Source organism: Anolis carolinensis, chromosome 2, assembly GCF_035594765.1.
Source record: "Anolis carolinensis isolate JA03-04 chromosome 2, rAnoCar3.1.pri, whole genome shotgun sequence".
NCBI classification, from domain to species: Eukaryota; Metazoa; Chordata; class Lepidosauria; order Squamata; family Dactyloidae; genus Anolis; species Anolis carolinensis.
Genome location: NC_085842.1, coordinates 131411872 through 131438553, shown reverse-complemented (window position 1 = coordinate 131438553; position 26682 = coordinate 131411872). Strand labels below are relative to the sequence as shown.

General features: G+C 39.7%; 1 protein-coding gene and 1 long non-coding RNA gene across 3 annotated transcripts; one reads left to right on the top strand and one right to left on the bottom strand.

Moving 5' to 3' along the window:
- The first annotated feature begins 4298 nt into the window (after window positions 1–4298).
- Window positions 4299–21020, top strand: nme1 (NME/NM23 nucleoside diphosphate kinase 1). Of its 2 annotated transcripts, none has more exons than XM_008104546.3 (5): window positions 4299–4714; window positions 14304–14430; window positions 15092–15193; window positions 17518–17630; window positions 19505–21020. In XM_008104546.3, the coding sequence occupies exons 1-5, from the start codon at window positions 4686–4688 to the stop codon at window positions 19620–19622; spliced, it is 489 nt and encodes a 162-aa protein (XP_008102753.1). In that variant the 5' UTR covers window positions 4299–4685; the 3' UTR covers window positions 19623–21020. The 2 variants fall into 2 exon arrangements, with proteins under 2 accessions (XP_008102753.1, XP_003217333.1); XM_003217285.4 differs by lacking the exon at window positions 4299–4714 and adding an exon at window positions 12767–13065.
- On the bottom strand, window positions 20627–26682 carry LOC134296234 (uncharacterized). Its single transcript, XR_010002851.1, has 2 exons — window positions 24791–26682; window positions 20627–21281 (listed from the first exon to the last, which is right to left on the bottom strand). It is a non-coding gene; the product is annotated as an uncharacterized LOC134296234 (long non-coding RNA).

The following is a 26682-nucleotide window of genomic DNA, read 5'->3' as shown; positions in this document are numbered from 1 at the left end:
TTCGCAGGTCTTTAAACTCTCTCCGACCTTTGTTTTAGCTGTTTCTACGAACATACAAACTGTCTGTTTAATTATCTCTTCTGGAATATTTCTTGATACTGATGTCAGGCTAACTGGGTGTTAATTCTTTAGGTGTTCTTTTTTCTTTTTCTTTTTAAAATAAAATAATTTTAAAAATTATTTATATCCCACCCTGTCTCCCCAATATTTTCTTTTTGAAGATAAGAACAGCTTTTGATCTTCAATCTACAGGAACTTTTCTTGTGCTCTAGAATTATTACCAATGGTTTTGAGATTCCCTTTGTCATTTGTTTTAATAACATTCAATGTAATTTATCTGTCCCTGGAGACTTGAATTCATTTAGAGTAATCAGGTATTCCTGTACTAAGTTTTTACATATTCTGTGCCATGCTTCTCCAATTGCATCATTTCCTTCATTTTCCCTAGTTTGATTGCTGTTTTCCTTTTGGGAGAAGACTGAGGCAAAGAAGGTGTTGAATATTGCTACCTTTCATATGCCCCATTAGTATTTTGCTATCTTCTCCACTCATTCTACCAGTGATGTCTACTATATGTCTGTTTCTTGTGTTAAGAGCTCAAGTTCATCTTGTTCATTTCCCGTGTTCTGTGCATTAGTGTAGAGATGTGTCTTTTATCTCCTTTTCTCTAAGCTTTTCTGTTCACACACATTTTGTAACGGATTCCAAAGACAACATCTGTTTACCTTGCCTTTTGTAAGGAGGAACACATGGCTACGGTGGATCAGTTAAAGCGGAATCCTATTCTTTCTCTGCTCAAGCATTATTGCCTTGTTTACTATACACTGTCATGCCCTGTTTTCAAGTCTCAGACGGTGAGTGGGGAAGAGCAGGATGAAGTGCCAGCTCTTGAGCCTAAGAGTTGTAGTTCCCAGCAGCTACAAAACTTTTAACTGGAAGTAAAAGTTTCTGAGCCTGAAAGTAGCTACCCAAAACAGCCACAAGACAAAGCCACAGAGGTACCTACCTTTGTGGAATGAAGCCAAAAGAGAGAGAGTCTCATAAGATCTCAATACCTTTACCAGAAACACTTGGCAACCAGAATACATAGCTGCAGGACTATACGTCTAACAGCTGTAGCCTTTGTTGTTGCCAACTGACCTTCATGGTGACAGCAACTACCCAGCTCTGAATCTCTGTCTCATTTTTTCCCATGTGACCTAATATTTGCTTCTTTGTAGACTACTTTCTTGGACTTCCCCTGATGGACTCCTTTGATTTATGATTTTTGTGTAGATCTCTGACTGCTTGATCTAGCGAACACACACTCTGCTCTGCTGGTAATTCTGGGTTGGATTTTCAGAGAAGGGAAACATATTACTGACTCTGGCAAAAAACTAAAAAAGCTCACCTCTTGGATGTCCTTCCAAATGACAACAATGCAATGAAAATAAAAGGCAGCAAAGCTTTTACAGCACAGACCATGTGATTTACCACAGATAGAAGGGAGAGGCCTCATGTGGTCCTTGTACTCTGCCAAGAGCCTGGCCTATGACGCATCACTCACACATACATACAGATGAGAAAAACTCTGTGAGGAGAATCTAGAGAATGCAGCCTTCAGGGGTTATGAAGCCACAACTCAGTGGAACAGTACAGACCTGTGTTGGAGAGGTCACACATTTGATGTCCCAATTCAAGGAGATTTGAGCAAAGCAGCCCTGTGCCACCCAGGGGAGTATATGTCCGGACAGGTCACATTCTAATCCTATTTTACAACTGTCTTTGACATAGGAGGCAAAAAACACTAATTGCTGCAAAGACAGGACTGTAAAGAAAAATTATTCTTCAAAAGGGATGGGAATGTTCTCTTCTAGATGAACTACCCCCAGGGTATTATACCTCATACTGATTTGCAACACTGCTTTTTAAAATTAATTACAATGCTGCATGGTTTTCAAATTGATTAAAGATGTAGAAGCATAGTGAGCAAAATGGACAAATGAAGGCTCTCCCCTTTTAAAAATACAGTAGAGTCTCACTTATCCAAGCTTCTGGATTATCCAAGCCATTTTTGGAGTCAATGTTTTCAATATATCGTGATATTTTGGTGGTAAATTCATAAATACAGTAATTACAACATAACATTACTGCACATTGAACTGCTTTTTCTGTCTAATTTGTTGTATAACATGATGTTTTGGTGCTTAATTTGTAAAATCATAACCTAATTTGATGTTTAATAGGCTTTTCCCTAATCCCTCCTTATTATCCAAGATATTCGCTTATCCAAGCTTCTGCCGGCCCGTTTAGCTTGGAGAAGTGAGACTCTACTGTATATCAATATTCCAAATACATTAAAAGTAGTGCTGGATAAAATCCCAATGAATTAGGGTGAAATAGTATTTTAAATACAAGGTTTGGAGGTTAAAAAGCACCCCCAAATCACTACACTACAGTTTAAAAATGTTTGGGAGGCTTTGGTGAGCCCCTGGAGGGTGGTCCTGCAAGCCCACATTCAGAGGGCCTGCATGTGACTGATAGACTGTATATTTTCACTCCTGACTTAGAAGTACAATTTAGGTGTCCAAAGAAAAGGGTAACAACAAGCTACCAACAAAATGTAAAATAGAACAAATGTAAGAGTTCTAATTGTGAACAGTTTTCACTGACACTCTGCAATGGGTTGCTGTCAGTCTTTAGGGCTGTGTGACCATGTTTCAGTAGCTGCCTCTCCTGATGTTTCACCCACATCTGTGGCTGGTATCTTTAGAGGTCTGTTGGAAGAGAGACAAGTGGAGTGTATATATGTATCTGTGGAATGTCCTGTCCAAGGTGGGAGAAAGAACCCTTGCCTGTGTTAAGTAAATGTGAATGTTGTAGTTTGCAAGCTTGAATAGCATCAAATATCCATGAAGCTGCAAAATCAATCAGTGAGGGTATCTGCATAGAGGTATCCTGGCTGTTGTTGCCTGAAGACATCCTGTGTTTGGGAGGTGTTAATCGACGATTTGATTGTTTGCTGTCTGGAGTTTCCGTTTTTAAGTGGTGTTCCTTATTTACTGTCTTGATTTTGGTGTTTTTTTAACAGTGGTAAACAGATTTTGTTCATTTTCATGATATCGTCCTTTTTGTTGAAATTGTTCACGTGCTTATGGATTTCAATGGCTTCTCTGTGTTGTCTGACATTATGGTTATCAGAGTGGTTCAGCATTTCTGTATTCTCAAATAATATTCTTTGTCCAGGTTGGTTTAGCAAGTGCTCTGCTATTGCTGACTTGTCTGGTTGAATTAGTCTGCAGTGGCTTTCATGTTCTTTGATTAGTGTCTAGGCGCTGCATTTGGTGGTTCCTATGTAGACTTGTCCACAGCTACACGATATACAGAGAAGCAGAATTCTTATTTGTGAAAGTAACGTTCTCTTGTTGTCGAACACAGCACCCGTCCACCCCAATGATGTATAGTTCTCTCAGGGCACCAAAATGAAATAAATGATTTTCCTTCCCTTCTCTGCCGAACCTCTGTGACCAGCAAAGGACACGACTGGCAGGGAAACAAGCATCCACAACTCTCCCTTAGTAACCTATTTTCATTTTTATATCTTTTAATTAAAGGTCCACAGATATGCGCTGATAGGTATTGCATCTGCAGCAGTAAATCTGTCACAGAGACCCTATCCTTTTTCAACCCTTTAATAAAATGTATCTTTCCTTGGAACTCTTTGCCTATCTTGTATCATTTATCATCTTCTGTATCCTTCCCCCCCCCTCTCTCTATGTGTGTGTGTGTGTGTGTGTGTGTGTGTGTGTGTGTGTGTATAGAGAGAGAGAGAGAGTCCCACTTATCCAAGCTAAACGGGCCTGGCAGAAGCTTGGATAATAAGGAGGGATAATATCTTGGATAATAAGGAGGGATTAAGGAAAAGCCTATTAAACATCAAACTAGGTTATGATTTTACAAATTAAACATCAAAACATCATGTTATACAACAAATTAGACAGAAAAAGTAGTTCAATACGCAGTAATGTTATGCTGTAATTACCGCATTTACGAATTTAGCACCAAAATATCACGATATATTGAAAACATTGACTACAAAAATGGCTTGGATTATCCAGAGGCTTGGATAAGCGAGGCTTGGATAAGTGAGACTCTACTGTATATATGTGTGTGTGTGTGTATATATACAGTAGAGTCTCACTTATCCAACATAAACGGGCCGGAAGAATGTTGGATAAGCGAATATGTTGGATAATAAGGAGGGATTAAGGAAAAGCCTATTAAACATCAAATTAGGTTATGATTTAAAAAATTAAGCACCAAAACATCATGTTAGACAACAAATTTGGTAGAAAAAGTAGTTCAATACGCAATAATGCTATGTAGTAATTACTGAATTTATGAATTTAGCACCAAAATATCACGATATATTGAAAACATTGACTCCAAAAATGTGTTGGATTATCCAGAATGTTGGATAAGTGAGTGTTGGATAAGTGAGATTCTACTGTATCTTCTGCCTGAGCCAGCCACAGGGGTCTTTGCCCCCTTGGTGACACCACTGAGGAATTTCCTGGAATCTGTGGTTGAGCAAAATCTGTAGACAAAGGTGACAATCAAGTGCCACTGCGTACACATATGGATCAGCAGCTGGTTTCTACTCTTCATCTAATATCATCAGCTGATTGTCTCCATCAGGCTGCTAGATGGCTGGCAACGGAAACAGAGACTCAAGGTATGTACACTCTTTTGAGTTCCTTTATTTGACACCCAAGACCTGATTATGGAAGATCATTATCTTTTTTCTCAAGACCCCTTGCCTCGGTTTTTCCCAGGAAACTTCCTCATTGCCAAGGACTAAAAGAGTTAAACTATTCAAAGACTTATTTACATTTCCCAATACAGACAATGAACTTTCCAGGGCTCACCTCCCTCACACGCCCTCGACAGCTGATTGGCGTTCCCCGAGCCAGCCCCCATCATCTCCTCCCCTCCGCCAGGGAATCCCAGCCTGGAGGAAGCAACATCACCAGAGCACCAGCCAATCAGGGTGCTAGTTTAGACCGGCCTCTCTGCTGGCCAATTAGGGAGTGGGCAGAACGGGAAATCTGAATAGCTGTCAACCATATAAAAATGCATGTCTCTGTATTGAATGTTATGCTTGTACATTTTGGCATCAGCCATACACGCATCCTTTCTGGCCTGATTCCTAATAAAACTGTGGCTGTCTTCACCTGGTGAGTGTGTTCTTCAATTGGGAACTTCAGGTTTTAGCGTAAACGCTCACCAGGCACGGACCCTCAATATCCACAGTCCTAGTCTAAATTTGACCTCTCTTTGAAGCTCATCTGACAACTGTGCCCCAAATACACACATGCTAAAAACTACAGAGAAAAGGGGTCACTCCCAACATCTTTGCGAAGGCCTCTTTGTAAGATAATTGGTAATGATAGCCCCAATATTTTTTCAAAAGATTGTTTGTAATTCATAGAGTTTTAAGGCCACAAGGGCCATCCAATCCAACCCTCTGCTATACAGGAAAACACAATAAAAAACACTCATGACAGATGGCCATCCAGGCTGTGCTTAAAACCCTCCAGAAAAAGGCACTCCATAACACTCCGAGGAATCATATTCCATTGTCAAACAAATAAAGCACACAAAGATTTGGGATTTTTGGGGTGGAGGGATGGACGGACATGTGTTACTTATTTCAAATGTGTCTATTGGTCAATGAAATTTACCGATAGCAGGGTGATGATTACTGAGTGTCATTGTCTATGCAATTGCAGTTTTAAAAACAAACATGTTAAATAGATTCACATTTTTATTGTTTTATCTAGTATGACCTTAAACAGCAGTATTTTGTTCATCAGGCTCATTTTATTAATGGGAAATGTTGATAAAAAATTACTTGTCAGAAGTGATGAGTTATTGATGGAGAACATCTCTCAATCGGTTTGCAGAATTAGATCAGAGAAGGTTTGAGCTTGAGATGCTTGTCTGTTCTTAAGATGAAAAGCACACAGCAATAGATGATAGATATATAGATAGAATAGATAATCACATAGATAGGAAAATAGTTTAATTTTTGATAATGTGTTATTGCTTTTGATGTCGATGTGGGTAAGGGTGTGTTTTGGGTCTGGGTGGGCTGGGTTATTTGTCCTGGTCTAGTGTTTACGGCATTGAATGTTTACCGATATTTGTTGTTAACTGCCCTGAGTTCCCTCTGGGAGACAGGGTGAGATATAAATAAAGATTATTATTATTATTATTATTATTATTATTGACACAACAACGTATGACACAGCAAACAAGATAGATATGCTGGATTTCGTTTTACAAAACCACAAGTTGAACACTTCCCAAGTGTCTAGGACTGTGTGATGTATTTTCGGATGATGCGTGCAGATCCCAGCAGGGTGGCCTTTTGCAGTTGGCAGATCGTAATTTTGTCAATGTCTATTGTTTCCAAATGCCGGCTGAGATCTTTTGGCACGGCACCCAGTGTGCCCATCACCACCGGGACCACCTGCACTGGTTTCTGCCAGAGTCTTTGAAGTTCAATCTTGAGGTCCTGATAGTGGCTGAGTTTTTCCTGTTGTTTTTCATCAATGCAACTGTCACCTGGGATGGCAACATCAATGATCCAAACCTTTTTCTTTTCCACAACTGTGATGTCTGGTGTGTTGTGTTCCAGAACTTTGTCAGTCTGGATTCAGAAGTCCCACAGTATCTTTGCATGCTCATTTTCCACAACCTTTGCTGGTTTGTGATCCCACCAGTTCTTTGCTGCTGGGAGGTGGTACTTGAGGCATAAGTTCCAATTGATCATTATTATTATTATTATTATTATTATTATTATTATTATTATTATTATTATTTTATTGTATGACACAGCAAACAAGATAAACATGCTGGATTTTGTATTATATTATTATTATTATTATTATTATTGGGTTGTTGTATGTCTTTCGGGCTGTGTGGCCATGTTCCAGAAGCATTCTCTCCTGACGTTTCGCCCACATCTATGGCAGGCATCCTCAGAGGTTGTGAGGTATGGAGAAAACTAAGCAAAGAGGTTAATATATATCTGTGGAAAGTCTAGGGTGAGAGAGGTCAGTGTGAATGTGTAGTTAATCACTTAAATTAGCATTGAAAAGCTTATCTGCTGTCTTCTTCCTGCCTCTGGGGCATCCTTTGTTTAGAGTCGTTAACTGCCCTTGGTTGATTCATGTCTGGAAACCCTCTGTTTTCAGAGTATTGCTTTTTATTTACTGTTCTGATTTTTGAGTTTTGTAATACTGGTAGCCAGATTTTGTTCATTTTCATGGTTTCTTCCTTTCTGTTGAAGTTGTCCACATGCTTGTGGATTTCAATGGCTTCTCTGTGTAGTCTGACATGATAGTTGTTAGAATGGTCCAGCATTTTTGTGTTCTCAAATAGTATTCTGTGTCCAGGCTGGTTCATCAAATGCTCTGCTATGGCTGATTTCTCTGGTTGAATTAGTCTGCAGTGCCTTTCATGTTCTTTGACTCTTGTTTGGGCGCTGCGTTTGGTTGTCCCTATGTAGACTTGTCCACAGCTGCATGGTATCCGGTAGACTCCTGCAGAAGAGAGAGGATCCCTCTTGTCCTTCGCTGACCGTAGCATTTGTTGGATTTTCTTCGTGGGTTTGTAGATAGTTTGTAGGTTGTGCCTCTTCATCAGCTTCCCTATGCGGTCAGTAGTTCCCTTGATGTATGGTAAGTACACCTTTCCTCTGGGTGGATCTTTGTCTTGACTCTCATGGCTTGTTCTTGGCCTTGCAGCTCTTCTGATGTCTGTGGTGGAGTATCCATTGGCCTGTAGAGCCCAGTTTAGGTGGTTGAGTTCACCTTGGAGGAGGTGAGGTTCGCAGATTCTTTGTGCACGGTCTGTCAGGGCTTTGATTGTGCTCCTTTTTTGACTTGGGTGATGGTTGGAGTTTTTATGAAGGTATCTATCTGTGTGTGTAGGTTTTCTGTAAACTGTGTGGCCCAATTGTTGATTGGGTTTGCGGATGACCAGAACATCTAGAAATGGCAGTTTTCCTTCCTTTTCTTTTTCCATGGTGAATTGGATGTTTGGGTGGATGCTGTTAAGATGGTCCAGGAACTTGCTGAGTTCTTCCTCTCCATGGCTCCAAATCGTGAAGGTGTCATCTACGTATCTGAACCAAACAGTTGGCTTTTTTGGTGCTGTTTCTAGGGCCTGTTTTTCAAAGTATTCCATATAGAAATTTGCTACTACTGGGCTGAGAGGGCTCCCCATGGCCACTCCATCCTTCTGTTCATAGAATCCAGTGTCCCACTGAAAGTAGCTAGTGGTGAGGCAATGGTGAAACAGGGCTGTGATGTCTTCTGGGAAGTTTTGTTTGATTAGTGTGAGGGTGTCAGCTACTGGGACTTTGGTAAAAAGGGACACCACATCAAAGCTGATCAGGATGTCCTTGGTGCTTAGATTGAGGTTGCTGATCTTTTCTATAAAGTGTGTAGAGTCCTTGATATAATGTGCAGTGAGCCCAATGTGGGTTTGTAGCTGTGTAGCCAGAAATTTTGCCAGGTTGTAAGTCGGCGATCCAATGGCACTTACAATGGGTCTGAGTGGGATGGAGTCCTTGTGGATTTTGGGGAGTCCGTAAAGCCTGGGTGGGAGGGCTTCTGATTTGCACAGCTGTTGGCGTATGTCAAAGTTAATGGAGGAGTTCTTGATTAGAGTGTTCGTTTTTCTGGTGATTTTGTTAGTGGGGTCTTGTTTCAGTTTCTTGTAAATTGTGGGATCTAGAAGTTGTCTGATTTTTTCTTTGTATTGTTTTGTTTCCATGATTACTGTGGCATTCCCCTTGTCAGCTGGAAGAATGATGATTTCAGGATCTGAGTTGAGATCTTTGATGGCCTGTCTTTCTTTTCTCGTTATGTTGCTGGGGGGGAGTTTTGCATTTCTCAGGATCCTTGCTGTTTCAATTCTTACCTCCTCTGCTTCTTCCTCAGGGAGCTGGTAAATTGCTGATTCAACATTGGCAATGATGTTTTCTACTGGGATCCTGGTGGTGGTGACTGCAAAATTTCCTCCTTTTTCTAGAATGGATACTTGGTCTTCAGTGAGTTGTCTGTCTGTCAGGTTGATGATGGTCCGTGATTTATCCAGTTCTGGCTTTGGCTGTTGCTTACGGCATTTGTCAAATTTTTGTTTTTGTCTCTTGGTGTGGAGAACCATGTCTTTCTCCATTTTCTTGTAGGTAAGGCTGTCTATTTTATCCCAGTCCTGGGTATTCATCTTTTGGCTGATGTTGATGTGGAGGTGCAGCAGTTCTTTGTCTGTGTTTGCGAGTTCTTTGCGGATGGTGTGGATTCTCTCTCTCAAGAGGTTGCGTTCCAGGCGGTTGTAAATGCGATGAGCCTGTGGTGTTTTGAAGGTCCTTTTGGCTGCAAGAAATTGTGGGATGGTATCTGTGTCTCTGCAGCGTAGAAGGAAGGTCAGGGAGCACAGCAGATGTGCTTTCCTGGTCCTTAGTTTTTCCAATCTCCGTGTGTCTTGGAACAATTTCTCCCCGTAGAGATGTTCAATGTGTTGTCGAAGGCTTTCATGGACTTTCATATCAAGGACTCTACACACTTTATAGAAAAGATCAGCAACCTCAATCTAAGCACCAAGGACATCCTGATCAGCTTTGATGTGGTGTCCCTTTTTACCAAAGTCCCAGTAGCTGACACCCTCACACTAATCAAACAAAACTTCCCAGAAGACATCACAGCCCTGTTTCACCATTGCCTCACCACTAGCTACTTTCAGTGGGACACTGGATTCTATGAACAGAAGGATGGAGTGGCCATGGGGAGCCCTCTCAGCCCAGTAGTAGCAAATTTCTATATGGAATACTTTGAAAAACAGGCCCTAGAAACAGCACCAAAAAAGCCAACTGTTTGGTTCAGATACGTAGATGACACCTTCACGATTTGGAGCCATGGAGAGGAAGAACTCAGCAAGTTCCTGGACCATCTTAACAGCATCCACCCAAACATCCAATTCACCATGGAAAAAGAAAAGGAAGGAAAACTGCCATTTCTAGATGTTCTGGTCATCCGCAAACCCAATCAACAATTGGGCCACACAGTTTACAGAAAACCTACACACACAGATAGATACCTTCATAAAAACTCCAACCATCACCCAAGTCAAAAAAGGAGCACAATCAAAGCCCTGACAGACCGTGCACAAAGAATCTGCGAACCTCACCTCCTCCAAGGTGAACTCAACCACCTAAACTGGGCTCTACAGGCCAATGGATACTCCACCACAGACATCAGAAGAGCTGCAAGGCCAAGAACAAGCCATGAGAGTCAAGACAAAGATCCACCCAGAGGAAAGGTGTACTTACCATACATCAAGGGAACTACTGACCGCATAGGGAAGCTGATGAAGAGGCACAACCTACAAACTATCTACAAACCCACGAAGAAAATCCAACAAATGCTACGGTCAGCGAAGGACAAGAGGGATCCTCTCTCTTCTGCAGGAGTCTACCGGATACCATGCAGCTGTGGACAAGTCTACATAGGGACAACCAAACGCAGCGCCCAAACAAGAGTCAAAGAACATGAAAGGCACTGCAGACTAATTCAACCAGAGAAATCAGCCATAGCAGAGCATTTGATGAACCAGCCTGGACACAGAATACTATTTGAGAACACAAAAATGCTGGACCATTCTAACAACTATCATGTCAGACTACACAGAGAAGCCATTGAAATCCACAAGCATGTGGACAACTTCAACAGAAAGGAAGAAACCATGAAAATGAACAAAATCTGGCTACCAGTATTACAAAACTCAAAAATCAGAACAGTAAATAAAAAGCAATACTCTGAAAACAGAGGGTTTCCAGACATGAATCAACCAAGGGCAGTTAACGACTCTAAACAAAGGATGCCCCAGAGGCAGGAAGAAGACAGCAGATAAGCTTTTCAATGCTAATTTAAGTGATTAACTACACATTCACACTGACCTCTCTCACCCTAGACTTTCCACAGATATATATTAACCTCTTTGCTTAGTTTTCTCCATACCTCACAACCTCTGAGGATGCCTGCCATAGATGTGGGCGAAACGTCAGGAGAGAATGCTTCTGGAACATGGCCACACAGCCCGAAAGACATACAACAACCCTGTGATCCCGGCCATGAAAGCCTTCGACAACACATTATTATTATTATTATTATTTTGCTGCATGCCTTAAAAAGGTGAAGAGCCAGTGGTGGCCTGGAGAAATACACAACAAATGATCATCACTGTTTTAGTGGTAAAAGGGAAAAGAAATGCAGATACTGTATGTACAATAAATATATCCACACATACACACACATACACACACTTTATAGAGTGACTTGTATTAGCAGACACAGCCACTTTGAACTTATGCTGGCACTAGCAACTGGGGCGTTAAAGGGCAAAGGATAAAAGGATCAAGAGTATTCACAGGAAGAAAAAAAAGGCAGAGGATCTATCTAGTGAGAGGATTAAAAGACAAATATCAACAGGCTGATGTATAAATAAATATTACGAAAAGAGTGTGGCAAAAGGATAAGAGAAGTGAGGAGACTGAAATTATATTAATGATATGCAGTATTTTTATCGAGAGACTGTTTGTTGTATAAGTTAAAGTGTTGGTCTGAAATTTGGTGAGCCATGTATTTCACTGAGTAACCTTCTCATTTATTCTTTTCTGATTAAATGTTGCTGGAAAAACTCTAGGATGGGTTGCCATATGTCAGAGTTGATTTGAAAGCACAGAATAACCACAAATGTCTACAAATAGTCATGTAAGTCTTTGGCAGCAACAACACTTGTCCTGTGCAGTTTTTCATCACTTTACTGACACAGCACAATGCTGTGTCATTTGTTTATTTGTTCAGTCGTTTCCGACTCTTCTTGACCTCGTGGACCAGCCCACACCAGAGCTTCCTGTTGGCCATCGCCACCCATAGCTCCTTCAAGATCAAGCCAGTCACTTCAGGGATACCATCCACCCATCTTGCCCTTAGTCGCCACCTCTTCCTTTTTCCTTCCATTTTCCCCAACATCATTCTCTTCTCCAAGCTTTCCTGTCTTCTCATTATGTCTCTAAAGTACTTCATCTTTGCCTCTAATAGCCTTCCTTCCAGTGAGCAGCCGAGCATTATTTCCTGGAGCATGGACTGGTTGGATCTTCTTGTGATCCAATGCACTCTCAGAATTTTCTTCCAACACCACAGTTCAAAAGCATCTTATCTTCCTTCGCTCAGCCTTCCTTATGTTCCAGCTCTCGCATCCATAGGTTACTACAGGGAATACCATTGCTTTAACTATGCGGACCTTCGTTGCCAGTGTGATGTCTCCAGATGTCTCTTCGTTGCCAGTGTGATGTCTTCACTATTTTATCGAGGTTGTCTGGAAAAAAATGTCTTCACTATTTTATCGAAAGTCTGATAATTCTTTAGTGTTTCCCTTTTTTGGTATGGGAATATAAATTGATTTTTTTCCAATCTGATGGTCATTCTTGTGTTTTCCATATTTGCTGGCATATGGCATGCATCACCTTGACAGCATCATCTTTCAAGATTTAAAACAACTGGAATCATAGAAACTGTAATTTTCTATGATCTTATGCTTTCTCTGCTAAAGAATGCCAATGTCTCACCAAACTACAAATTCCAGAGTTCCACATTACTGAGCCATAGCAGTTAAAATGGTGTCAGACTGTCTTAATTCTACAGACCTTGTTGATTTTGGTGGAAAAATGAGCAGCCTGAGTGTCTACTACATAGAAATGCACACAGCTATCCTTGAAAGCAACAGCAGATGGCGTCCACTGAGCCAAGAATTTAGCCCTACATTTGGCAAAACCCCCAAAGAAGAGATGACACCAAAGCAGCCGGCTAATGGACACGTGGGGTCCAGCCCTCTCTCCAAAAGAGTCCAACTGTGAGGCTGGGCTTTCGCCAGGCTGGGGGCTGCAATAACCCTACCACAGCCGCCAGCACAAGCCGCTCAGCAGAAGCAACAGCAGCAGCAGCTCAATAGCAGGTATGATGGATGGATGTTTAGGGGATGCTAAGGCGTCTCAGGTGACATAAGGCATGGGTAAGCTATAGGAAAAGTAGTAGAGGAAGCTTATCAGTAGGAGTGCTCAGGGACTCGAAATTTGGCTGAATTTTCTGTAGGCAGAAAAAAATGTCAAAAGCATATGGGCATTTGAGGAATATGCCACGAGAAATGTCAGATGAAATATTATATGACTACTCAAGATCATTGGTGTTGAAATTGTAGGAAGAGTGGATGCATGTGTCATTCTGTAATGCCATTTGAGGTCTGAAGATTGATAGAATTTAATGAGATCAATCAACTGATGGTATGATATTGCAGGTGGTTTATAATAACATTCTTTTTATAATGCTCTGTTCCTAAACGCACCGCTGAAAGAGATTTAAATTAAATCAACAGAATGTTTAAAATAAATTTGTTTAGGAACAGGATGTGAAGACAGTGGAATAAATAAACTATGATATTAACCCATACTGAGACATTGTCTTATGTAATTATTTTGGGACTATGTGAAAAGTGAAAGAAAGTTATTACGTTTCAACTCATGAACTGTAATTGGTATATTTGATTCTGTAGGGGAACGACTTTTGGATATCATAGTTTTCTCTTAATTTCTCATAATGTTATAATACAAACCTATTGATTGTTTCTGATATCCAAGTTAGGATTATTAAATAATTGTTTCAGATTCTTTATTGCTAGATCTCTATTACTATGTACCTCTTAATTTACATGATTATTTTTGTAATGGGGATGCTGGGAGCAAGATTTCGGGGGCTTGTGTCATTTTTAAATGTAATTTTAATTGTATTTTTATGCTTTTATGCTTCATGACATAAAGATGTAATTGATTTTGAATTTTTATATTCACATTTTATTGCATTTGCTCTGGTTTTAATTGTATTGTGGCATGTTGTTTGTTGTTGGCTGCCTTGAGTCCCTGTATCGGAAGAAAGGCGAGATAAAAAGAACAGAAGTAAATAAACAAATAAATGTATCTTTTCTCATGCAAGTGATTGTTTAGCAAGATGATAATGATATAATTTCCAAATTATTCATCTACAAATGGTTGAATGTGCTTGGTGTATTTTTGATTTGAATATTCTGTATACACTTGTACCTAATCCATTCCACTGATGGTTCTATACCATAATGCTTTGGTAGACTGTGTTTCTACCCTCGAGACATATAGCCAGATTAATCCTTGCTTTCTATTGCAGTAGGACAATGAGTGAGCGCACTTTCATAGCTATCAAGCCTGATGGAGTGCAGCGAGGCTTGGTCGGAGAAATTATCAAGCGATTTGAACAGAAGGGATTCAAACTGGTAGCCATGAAATTCATGCATGTAAGTTTTCATTGTCACTGTCATTTCTGGTCAGTCAGTCTATCATTCTCATTAGAAGTACTTGTTTGCAAAAAATATTTTCTGATTATTTATGCAGCACTTAACATTGCCAATTCCCCTGTAATTCAGTGAATTCTTTTTAATTATCTATTTTATTGTTTTGACTTTATTTTATTGTTTCTAGTAGTTTATTTTATTCTACCCTTTTCTACCACATTTGAGATTTTGAAAATATCAAATGTCATTAAAATGCTCATTGGTTCACCAATTCAAGCAGATATATTCATCCAACACCAAGATAGCCTTATATTTTGGAATCTTTCCAATACCTGGCAGACGACAAAGCCATGCTGAGTACTCTAATTTTAGTAAGTGGTGTCCTTAGTCTGAAAGGTGAGTCCCCCATTGTAGATTTTAAACTTTAAGCTTTGGCTGTTCTTGGAGCTGCAGAAATCAGTAAACTGATGTAAGTAGAAAGCATATTTACAAATAAACCAAAATAAATATTTTGGACTACTATTAGGCTGCTTCTCTTCTAATACAGTGTGGACCAGTCTTTGAAAAGAATGCATGCAATTTAAGGATTAATACTGCCCCTGTGGCTAATGTTATGTGACATAAGATGCTCTTAAGTTCTTATGTTAAGCATTTGTTCCTGCAGGCCTCCGAAGATCTCCTGAGAGAACATTACATTGACCTGAAAGATAGGCCATTCTATGCTGGTTTAGTTAGATATATGCACTCTGGACCTGTTGTAGCCATGGTAAGTCTTCATATATATGCACTGAAAGTTTATAATGAGGCAAGTTATCTAGATTATACTTGACCTATATGTGTGCGCGCATGCATATGCATACAAATTGCCTACCAATTTATGGCAATCCCATTAATTCCATAGGATTTTCTCAGGCAAAGAATATTCAGAGATGGTTTTACCAATATCTTCTACTGAAATATTGCCTACATCATCTGGTAGTCTCCTGTCCATGTACTAGCTTGGCTTAAGGGTTCTTAGGACTGCCAACATTTATATGCATGGTTGTGGGTATAGAGAAAGTTAGGGAAGCTATGGGTTAATGTGGCTTTAATCGTGTAGTCAATATTTTGTTCTCAAACAGCAATTTAGCCAGAACAGCAAAATACAAACAATTGCCATAATAACGGATCAGCTCCTTGATCTAATCATCATCTTTATGTAGCTGTCATAAAAGTACGAATCACCATAAAGCAATATCATAAGTGAAGGGAAGGATCCTGGCAGTAAGAACTACAGGAATAGTTGCTTTCTCTTATAGGTGCTTTTCCAAGCTTTGATGCTGTTTTGCTTATGTTTTAATGATTTTAAAAACTCTTATCAGTAGAATTAATCCAAACAAACCCATAAAAGACAAAATTAAAAGAAGTCAGTAGTGCTGCACACTATTGTATTGCAGTTTTCACTTATCAACACAAAGAAAACAAGATGGGAGCTATCCAAGGTCCCATCTATACTGATCATTTAATGCAATATCAAGCCAATATTAACGAGTGGTTCCTTGTGCAGATGATTACATAGGAAATCCTAGAACCAGTTTGAGGCCCGGAGGGTTATGACACAAACCACAGAACACTGTTGTGCAAAAGACTCTCTTTTGCACACTTCTGTGGGAGTTTGGTGTCTGGCCACCACAGTTTGAAGCTAGTTTTGAATTGTCAGTGTAGATGATTTCATCTTCTCTCTAAGGTTCCAAAGGTTGAGAACAGCCACAAAAAGCCCTCTCCCAACTTTAGGAGACAGCTAGCTTCAACACAGTATCTTCTGGAAACAAGTTAGAATTGCCAATTCACAGTTAAATACCATATGTACAGAGTTGAGCTTAAGTGTGAATAATGCTGCTTTAGGATCTGTACATTGTTTACTGATAAATTGGGCTTATCTTATATTCACATTGACTTTTAACTCTGTATACTGATTGAGTTCTGTTCATATTAATACAAAACTGCTAAGAATGTGGCCTTGGCTTTTTTACCCAATTTCTATAACACTCAATGCCCAAACTTTCCTGGAAAAGCTCCCTGAATATAACCGTATTTACTCGAGTCTAATGTCCCATCGAATCTAATGCGCACCTCGGTTTCAAAACAATGAAATTTAAAAAATGCTGCTGAATGTAATGAGCAGCAGCAAGAAGAGAGCTCTTTGTAATTTGGCCAAAAAAGATATGCATTACTGTTGTTGCCTGCTTACAATTCCTTCATTATATAAAATTTGTATTAGAACACCAAAGCTTCCAGCAATGTTAAAGAAAACTTTGGAGTACATCTGTGCTGTAGAATGAATCCACTTTAATTGCCTTGGTTCAATACTATGGGATCTTTGGGGCTGTAGTTTTACAAGGTTTTGAGCTTCCTCTGCCAAAGAATGCTGGTGTCTCACCAAACTACAAATCCCAGGATTGCATAGCACTGAGCTTTCACCATTTAATTAGAGACAGCATCCCTCAAAGAGGAGCCCCAGGTGCACCACCTGAAGCAGCTTCCCCTTTTGCTTTCACTCTGCACTAAAATTACTGTATGATGCGAATCGAATGCGCACCCCAATTTTGGAAAGGTAATTTAGCCAAAAAAGGCAAGCATTAGATTCTAGTAAATATGGTATATACCTGCTAACAATAGAACCCACTAATAGCCTTCAAAGCTCATAGAACAGAGCTAGGACTACAGAATATTTCAACATAAAACATATTAAAATTCTAAAAATGTGTACAAAATAAAAACAAAGTAAAACCAACCACATTGAAAGGATTTAAACAAGTGCAGTTTTTAAAATCTGAAGAAGTCTGGGAAAATAAAAATGTCTTTACATGGTGCTAGAAAAAAAATCAAAGACAGGCAAAAAAAGGATTCTGGTTTTGTACAACCATGCTGCTACCATTGAAAAGTTTCACTATAATAATTATCGATTCACCTCATCCAGAGGGCACTCAGAAGAGGGCTTCTGAAGATAATCTTAACATCCCAGCAGGTGGTTATGGTATTCTACTCTAATACTGTTGCTTTACTATATGCTAATTCTTATTATGACAGTCCTTTCTTTGGCTATTAAAGGTATGGGAAGGTCTTAATGTGGTAAAGACTGGGAGAGTAATGCTGGGAGAAACTAATCCTGCAGACTCCAAGCCAGGGACCATTCGTGGAGACTTCTGTGTACAAGTTGGCAGGTAAACTTGTTGTTAAATGTCATAAAATCAGCTTCAAATTATGGTGATCTTATAAATGAAGAGACCTCCAAATCACTTACTTGTTCAGATCTTGCAGACTTTATACCATGGCTTTTTAATTGGGTCTATCCTCCTCTAACACCACATTCTTCTTTTCCTATTGCCTTTATTGTATTTTCTAGAGAGCCATGTTTTCTCATGTTATTTCCAAAGTATGGCAGTGTCAGTTCAATTATCTAGAAAGGGTTCAGGCTTGATTTGCTCAAGGACCAATTTAAAGATCTTTTTAGCAATCCAAAGTATCAGTAGAATTCTCCTCTAGTGTCACATTCCAGATGTGTTTGATTTTCTTCCTATGGGCTTTCTTCATTGCCTGACTTTACCAACTATACATAAAAATGAGAAATGTGATGGACAATTCTAACAATATTAAGTGATGTATCTTTACACCTTAGGTACTTGTCTAGTTCTTTCATAGCTGCTTATACTAGTCTTCTGATTTCTTGATTAGTTTCCTTTCTGATTATTGCTTGAGCTAAGATATGGAAAATCTTTTTAACATCTTCATCTACTTTAATCAGCTGTGGTCATTATTTTTGTTTTCTGTTCATCTGTAAACCTGCCTTTGCACTTTCTTCCTTGACTTCTTTTCAGTAAATCTTTCAAAGTTTTTGTAATTTTCTGCTAATAATGTCATCTGTATATTTTAAATGGTTGCTATTCCTTCCTCCTAACCTGGGAGTGTCAGTGTATGGCTTGCTTCATTTTCAATTATCTCATTGTAGGATTTTTAGTTAAAAGACATTCAAAAGGATTTAACATGCCCCCTTTTGTGCAGTACTAGCAAGTACTAGCTATGTTGCCACTGCTGTTATATTTGAGAGATGTACCTCCAGTGTCATCCCCCACGACTACTGCTGCCTAGGAGCTGTTTGGCACATTCACTCTAGCTCCTCAGCAAAAGCCTGTCTACCCTGGGAGAGCCTTCTAGCAGGACTAAAGCCATCAGCACAGTATCTTCATAAAATCATAGCATAACAGAATTGGAAGAGATCTCATGGGCCATCTAGTCCAACCCCCTGCCATGGCAGGAAAAGCACAATCAAAATATCCCTGACAGATGGTCATCCAGCTTCTGTTTAAATATTTCCAAGGAAGGAACTTCCACCATACTCTGAGGAAGAGAGTTCTACTGTTGAACAACTCGTATGGTCAGGAAGTTCTTCCTAATATTCCGGTGGAATTGCCTTTCCTGTCATTTGAACCCACTGCTTCTAGTCCTAGTTTCAAGGGCAGTAGAAAACAAGCCTGCTCCCCTTCCTTATGACACCCTTTCACATATTTGTACATGGCTATCATGTATCTCAACCTTCTCTTCTTTAAGACACTTCTCATAGGAATTTATGATCTCCAAACCTTTGATCATTTTAGTCACTCTCCTCTGGACACCTTTCAGCTTGTCAATATTTCTTTTGAACTGTGGTGCCCAGATTTGGACAGTCTTCCAGGTGAGGTCTAACTAAAGCTGAATATAAAGGAACCATGGCTTCCCTTCATATAGACACTATACTCCTTTTGATGCAGCCCAAAATCCCATTGGCTTTTTTAGCTGCTGTATCTCACTGTTGGCTCATGTTCAATTCGTTGTCCACGAAGATTCCAAGATCTTGCCTCACAGAAGCATATAGTTGCCTCACCATGTAGAGGTAGTGCCTTGGGAGGGCTTAAAGATCATAAGATTAAAATGGCCAAATATTTTTCTTGTGTATGTGTGTTGTTGTTTTTTTGTAAAAAGTAAAAGAAAACCTATTATTCTTGTATATTTGTTTAACATGATAACCACAGTTTAATTTATTTTAATTATGTTTATTTAGAAATATAATTCATGGCAGTGACTCTGTAGAAAGTGCTGAGACAGAAATCAACTTATGGTTCGCTCCTGAAGAACTGGTTGACTACACAAGGTGTGATCATGCATGGATCTACGACTGAAACCTAGCATGCTATCCTAGGATATCTCTTTGTTCCATTGACTACTGGTCTATAAACAGTCCCTACTGCTATTATTCTTTAGGGTTGTTTTCCTCAACACACTTTCAAGTATATTTTTGGAAGTATTACCTAAGTTTCAAAGTATATATGTAATAATGTTTGCTATTTTGCCTCAAGAAAAAGGTTCTAATTATTGAATTTTTTTTCTTATTTATTTGCTGTCTAGTCCATTTATTTTATTTTTCTGCATGAAGTATAATTATTTTAGTATTGAGAACAGAAAATTTCAAATGAACCTCTGAAAATAAGTACAATAAAACTGATTAAATAAAAATAAATGTTATTCCATTTTATAACACCACAAATGAAATACCTGAAGTGGCTGCCTCACTCTACCTAATAGGAGGCCTGGCACAGAATGCTAATACTTAATTCTGTATTTCTTCAGTTCTAAGACATCATCAATTGTAAGACGCACACTACTTTTACTACCACCAACAGAAAAAAGTTTTCTTATGCATATGTATATACACACAAAAATACTTGTGGTTCTACGATGCATCACATTTTAGAGAAGTTTATATGGGGGGAGTGCATCTTAGAATCAAAGAATACAATATTATAGTTTAAAATTAATTGTATTTAATGGATTCAACCCAACATTTTAGACTAAGCTTATGCTTATGTATTTCAAAGGTGATACAGTATACCCTGGTTGCACAACAAATCACACAAATGATTTGGGGTATAACTAGTATATTACCTAAGACTGATTCACAGAGGAGTTGTTAAAGTTTGAAATGTTAAAGGATGGATGCTATAAGACAAATGAAAACATCATAAGGTTATTGAAGTACTGTGTAACTAACTCCATATTGAAGAATGATCAAATTTGTGCTATAATGAGGTTGTATGTAGTGTAGCAAATGTTAGTAAGGATAGCCACATTATTTCAATGTAAAAAGAATATGTCTTGAAACACTTTGAAGAGTAATAATAAATAATAAAATAATAAAACTTTATTTATATACCGCCCTATCTCCCAGATGGGACTCAGGGCGGTTTACAGTCATAAAAGCAAACACAAACATTACATAACATCATAATACACATTATTGAACAAAGTAAAATAATACAATTATAACAATAAATCACACTTACATGACAAGATCAAGGGGACTGGAACCATAAAACCAATATATTAAAATGTATCATTTTAGGCTAGGGAAATCTTGTGCAATATATTCAGTAACCTATATTAATTTTTCAGCATAATTTTTGCTGACTAAGGACTTATTTTGATGCAACGTTTTCAAATGTTAAGTTGAATGTTGTTTTTGCTTCAATTGGATATGCCTTGGGTTAGAATATCACTTTAAAAATAAAACTTTACACAGATGTTTACTCCTTTATTTTGTTCCCCCTCGTCACTCTGGCATTGCTCATTTGTGCCATTTTAAAGCAAGATAAATATAGTTGCTTATGAAATGTGCTTTTATGAGAAAAGAAGATTACTGTGTAAGCTCAGTCCTTCTGTTACCGTTTTCTGTAATTCTCTTTGATGTTGAAAATGAGGGTATTATAGAATTGTGTCTTCATTCAGCTGAGCTATCCATTTTCTTTATTACATCTGCATGGGTGTTTCTTTTTCCTGATTATCTGGATTAAAAATAAAACATACATAAACAAGATCGGTTTTAATAACACGTCAAACGAGAGTTGAGAATTAGGGCTACAATTTGATGGGTCTGAAATGATAAAGCAGCTTGCAGTGTGCCAGGAAACCATGAATAGTTGAAAATGAGTTTGCAAATCATGGATGGAACCAGGTTGGCTGAACCATGATCCCATCAGAAAAAAATTCCAGAGGGGTAATCATGTTAATCTTTTGATGTGGATACATCAAGGATTCTAGTGAAACCTTATAGACTGACAAGTTGGACAGTTTTTCCTGAAATAGGCCTGCACTGATGCCTCTATTAAGAATTACGTTGCAGCCCCAAAAGCTTATGGAAAATAGAACTTGTTAGTCTTTAAGATGTCACAATGTTATTTCGCATTTAAATTGTCTTAAATTCCACTGATATCAGTGGGAACTAATTTCACCTAACTGTAGATCCAGTGCCATTGTTTATGTTAATTAGAAAATACAAAGATATGCGAATGACTCTGTTGCAGAGGCCTCTGAAAACTAGCTAGGCTAGGCTAATATAAAATGAAAGCAAATTGGTGACTCTAAATATGAGTTGTCTGTACATTTGATTTCTTAAAAATGCACACAGGAAACATATACCGCGTTTCCCCGAAAATAAGACAGTGTCTTATATTAATTTTTGCTCCCAAAGACACGCAAGGTCTTATTTTCAGGGGATGTCTTATTTTGTTCCCTCCTCCTCCACCGAGGAAGGCACGTGTGGCGCGCCTTCCTTGGCGGAGGAGGAGGGAGCTGCCACCGCCGAGGAAGGCAAAGGAGGAGGGAAAGGAGCATGCATGCAGCCTCCTCCTGGATCTTACTTTTGGGGGATGTCTTATATTTGGCAATTCACCAAAACCTCAACTAGGTCTTATTTTCAGGGGATGTTTTATTTTCAGGGAAACAGGGTACTAGTCTGTTGCAGTATTGTCTGTTGTTACTGGCTCCAACTCCACAACATACTAGGAATTTCTGTCATTGGCTATCTGATTTTTCTAACTGGAGATGTTGCAACCGAACTTGGGTTCTTCTGAACACAGAGCTGCTAGTCCTGCTCTTGCTGTATACCTCATTTCATCCTATGATAGTCGCTATTACATAATAGTCACACACCCTTCTGGGCGCCCCGTTTTAGGGATTTATGTGTCCCTCACATAAGTTGCAGCGCCGCCTACATGCCTGCCCCTCACAGCATCTCTCGTAGTGCCAAGGGGCAGGCGCACAGGTGGGTGAAGGTGAAAGCGCTAGGCTTCCTTCAGCTACCACCAGCTGAGAGAGGCCTTCTAGCTCTGGCTGGCAGGCACGTGGGTAGGTAAGCCTCACCTGCCCATGCACCTGCAAGCACATGGGCAGGTGAGTCTTATCTACCCATGCGCCTGCTGGGGAGAGCTATGGGGCCTCCCTTAGCTGTTGGCAGCTGAAGGAGGTCCCATAGCTCTCGCTCACTGGTGTGTAAGGCACACAAAGCCTATGGGTCAGCTGCCGACCTTGTTCATCCATGTGCACCCATATTCCCTTGCATAAAAATCACAGCACTTTTTTTAAAGGGAGGGAAAGTGTGATTATTATGAAATGAAATACAGTAGTTTAGTAAATTTAAACACAAAGTTACATCTAATGAATGAATCAACTGTAATGTCCCTCTTGCTAAACTTAAAAGTTGTTGTATATCTCTCCAAATTTCAGCAGTGAGGGTAAACAAGGCTGAACATTTTCCTGCAAGTAATTACCTGCCCCCTTGAATTTCCTCTTCATCCTGGGGTGTGATAACCTCATTATGCTTGCTATTTCTGCCCCCTATCCTAATCAAATGTTTGGAGGAGGTGTATGTTAAGTATGGAAATATCTTCTTGTCTCTTTGGAGTGAGTTTTCAGTCTATTCACTGAAATCTTGCACTTGTTTGGAACATCCATCTATTCCTCAAGGTGGTTTGTACTATACAGCGGTTAGTACTGGACTACAAAAGTTAGTGTGTTTAAGATGAAGGCCGATGTTCAAATCCCCACTTAGGAGGAAGCCCGAACTGGACATCCTTAAATACAATGTTTTTCAAACACAATGCATTCAATGTGTTTAGTGGAGCTTGCTACCATGTAGGTGTTCATACAGTAGATGGCAGGCAGCCATTATTATTCCCAGGTTTCAACGAAAGTCATAATCTTAGTCTTTCTTAGCCTTTGGTCATTTACTACAGTTCTCCTTGATAATGCCTGAGAAGATGGAACTGCATAGGAGTCTAACAATGTTATCCCATGTGCAGGAAGTGAAAGCAGGGTAAAACATCCTTAATAGTTGGGGACGCAACCTATCCTGGCAAGATCCGTATTTGGGGATGGTCTGCCATCTCATGTTTCCCTGCTTTCCTCCGCTTCCTATCATTGTCTTCTATCAGGAGTTGGGGGAACATCTGATTCCTGAAAACAGATTTTTTATTCCATTTTTTCATGCTGGCAATACCAATTTCAATGCACAGCCACCAGAAGTGACTGTGCACCGTGGGAAGACCTAGATTAAACTTCATTAGCCAGTGTATGAAGACAGTGAGAAAATGGGGAAAATTTAGAGTGGGATAAGTTCCTTAGTGGTCCAACTTTCCAAATTATTTGAGAGGGAGCTTCATATTTTGTGGGATGCTCCTCCTATTCTTGATTTTAGGCCAGTCTATTTCACAGATATGTTATGATGATAAAGGTATGAATATTGATTTCATTAATATTGAAATCTGAAATATATACAGAAAGTCTTTGATCTCAGGTCATGTAGCTTGAGGTCATTTGAGGAACAATTAAATATAAATGAAACTAGCAGACATACTTCTATGACTATCCAGAAAGACGACTTATATAGCCACACCAGTGGTGGGATGGGAGTAAGTCAAAGGCCATTCACAGTAACATCCTATGCAAGTTTGTTCAGATGCAGGTCCTGGGAATCCAATGGGACTTCCTTGTATGTAAACTTTGTGTAAGTTTGGTGATGCTTTGAGGTAACAAAGTATCTTCCATCTACAGCCAATGTATTATGAAAGGCTTAGAGAAGGATTCATTTGCAAACTGAAAAGTCTGAATCTGCAGCCTTGGTCTGCAGGGTGATTAAAATTAGGCTGCTTTTACAGCACTCATAGTAGTTCATAGCTTTGAGGCAACTGTGGAAATTTGTGGGCTTGTGGTGCATTAAAACCTGTGTTTGCTGAATATGAGGAATACTTGCAACTGGCAAACAGTTGAAACAGCAAGCTATTTTTCCAGATTTGTCTATAGATCCTCCCAATACTATGGATTCTCCTAATACTATCCCTTAGGTTTTGCCTTTATGTTTTATGCGAATCCTCATTCAGTGACTCATGGTCATAGCACCTAATTGTCACTATATGTGGATGGCAATGTTTCCACACCAAATGCGTGAATGAGGACACAGTGAAGCAAAAGTGTTAACAACACACCACAAATATGATATACAGTAAGTGTGGCTTACATCTTTAAATTGAAATACTTCAACATGGTATCTTTTTGTTTGGGAGAATCTGCCTGGTTCCATCTGAGGAAAGTAATAGTCCTACCACATTTAGTGTTGATCAGGCCTCACCTGGAGGACTGTGTTCAGTTTTGGATCAACTCATTTTAAGAAAAGATAGAGAAGTTGGAGCCCTGAGAGAAAAGCAACCAGGCTCATTTGAGACATGGAGGCAAAACATCTGAAGGAATGGCTGAAAGAGCTGGGCATGTTCACCTTCGTGAAGAGAAGGCGGCTGAGGAACAGCATATTTGCTCTCTTTAAATACCTCAAAACTACCCCAAAGAGGTAGGTGCTGCAAGAGTGTGCCTTCCCAAATTCTTGATAGCTTTATTAGTATACTCAGGAACTGAAGTTTTGTCTCTTTTGTAGGAAGTCTAGACTTCTTTTGTGCATTCTCAGATTCATTTGTTCCCTCTGAGGGGAGAGCCAGGTCTAGTGGTTCTAAGTAACAGGAAGAGAGTATGTTGTCGAAGGCTTTCATGGCCAGAATCACTGGGTTGCTGCAAGTTTTCTGGGCTGTTTGGCCATGTTCCAGAAGCATTCTCTCCTGAAATTTCACCCACATCCATGGCAGGCATCCTCAGAGGTTGTTGGAAACTAGGAAGTTAGGTTTATATATCTGCGGAAGGTCTAGGGTGGGAGAAAGAACTCTTGTCTGTTTGAGGCAATGTGAATGTTGCAATTGATCACATTGATTAGCATTTAATGGCCTTGCAGATTCAAAGCCTGCCTGCCTGCGGGAACCCTTTGTTGGGAGGTGTTAGCTGGCCCTGACTGTTTCATGTCTGGAATTCCCATCCACCACAGACATCAGAAAAACTGCAAGGCCAAGAACAAGTCACGAGAGTAAAGATGAAGATCCACCCAGAGGAAAAGTGTTCTTACCATACATCAAATGAACCACTGACCGCATAGGGAAGCTGATGAAGAAACAAACCATCTATAAACCCACCAAGAAAATCCAACAAATGCTACATTCAGCAAAGGACAAGAAGGATCCTCTCACCTCTGCAGGAGTCTACAGAGTACCACGCAGCTGTGGACAAGTCTACATAGGGATCATCAAATGCAGCACCCAAACACAAATCAAGGAACATTAAAGGCACTGTAGACTAATTCAACCAGAGAAGTCAGCCATAGCAGAGCAGTTGATGAAACAACCTGGGCACAGCATATTATTTGAGAACACAGAAATGCTGGGCCACTGTAAAAAACCACCATGTCAGGCTACAAAGAAAAGCCATTGAAATCCACAAGCATGTGGACAATTTTAACAGAAAAGAGAAAACAATGAAAATGAACATAATCTGGCTACCAGTATTTTAAAAACTCACTCTGAAAACAGGGGAATTCCAGATATGAAACAATCAAGGTCAGCTAACACCTCCGAACAAAGGATTCCCCCAGACATGGGAGCCCCCCCATGGCTGCAAGGCCATTAAATGCTAATCAGTGTGATTAATTGCAACATTCACACTTGCCTCAGACAGACAAGAGTTCTTTTTTCCACTCTGGAGATTCCACAGATATATAAACCCTGCTTGCCGAGTTTCCAACAGACCTCAGAGCCTCTGAGAATGCCTGCCACAGATGTTGGCGAAACGTCAGGAGAGAATGCTTCTGGAACATGGCCATACAGCCCAGAAAACTCACAGCAACCCTGTGATTCCGGCCATTAAAGCCTTCAACAACACATACTCTCTACTTCTCTTGTGCATTCTCCGATTCCTATGTGCCCTCTGAGGAGAGGGCCAGGTCTAGTGGTTCTAAGGAAGAGTAGGAGGGATTTCGACTGAAGATGGAAAGAGCATCTTGCCTCCTCTGGAGGCCTTCAGAGAGAGAGCCAGTAA

Coding starts and splice junctions, on each gene's coding strand:
- nme1 (XM_008104546.3), top strand. CDS start 4,686: ATGGCTGGCAACGGAAACAGAGACTCAAG. Junction 4,715..14,303: donor AACGGAAACAGAGACTCAAG/GTATGTACACTC, acceptor TTTCTATTGCAG/TAGGACAATGAGTGAGCGCA. Junction 14,431..15,091: donor TAGCCATGAAATTCATGCAT/GTAAGTTTTCAT, acceptor TTGTTCCTGCAG/GCCTCCGAAGATCTCCTGAG.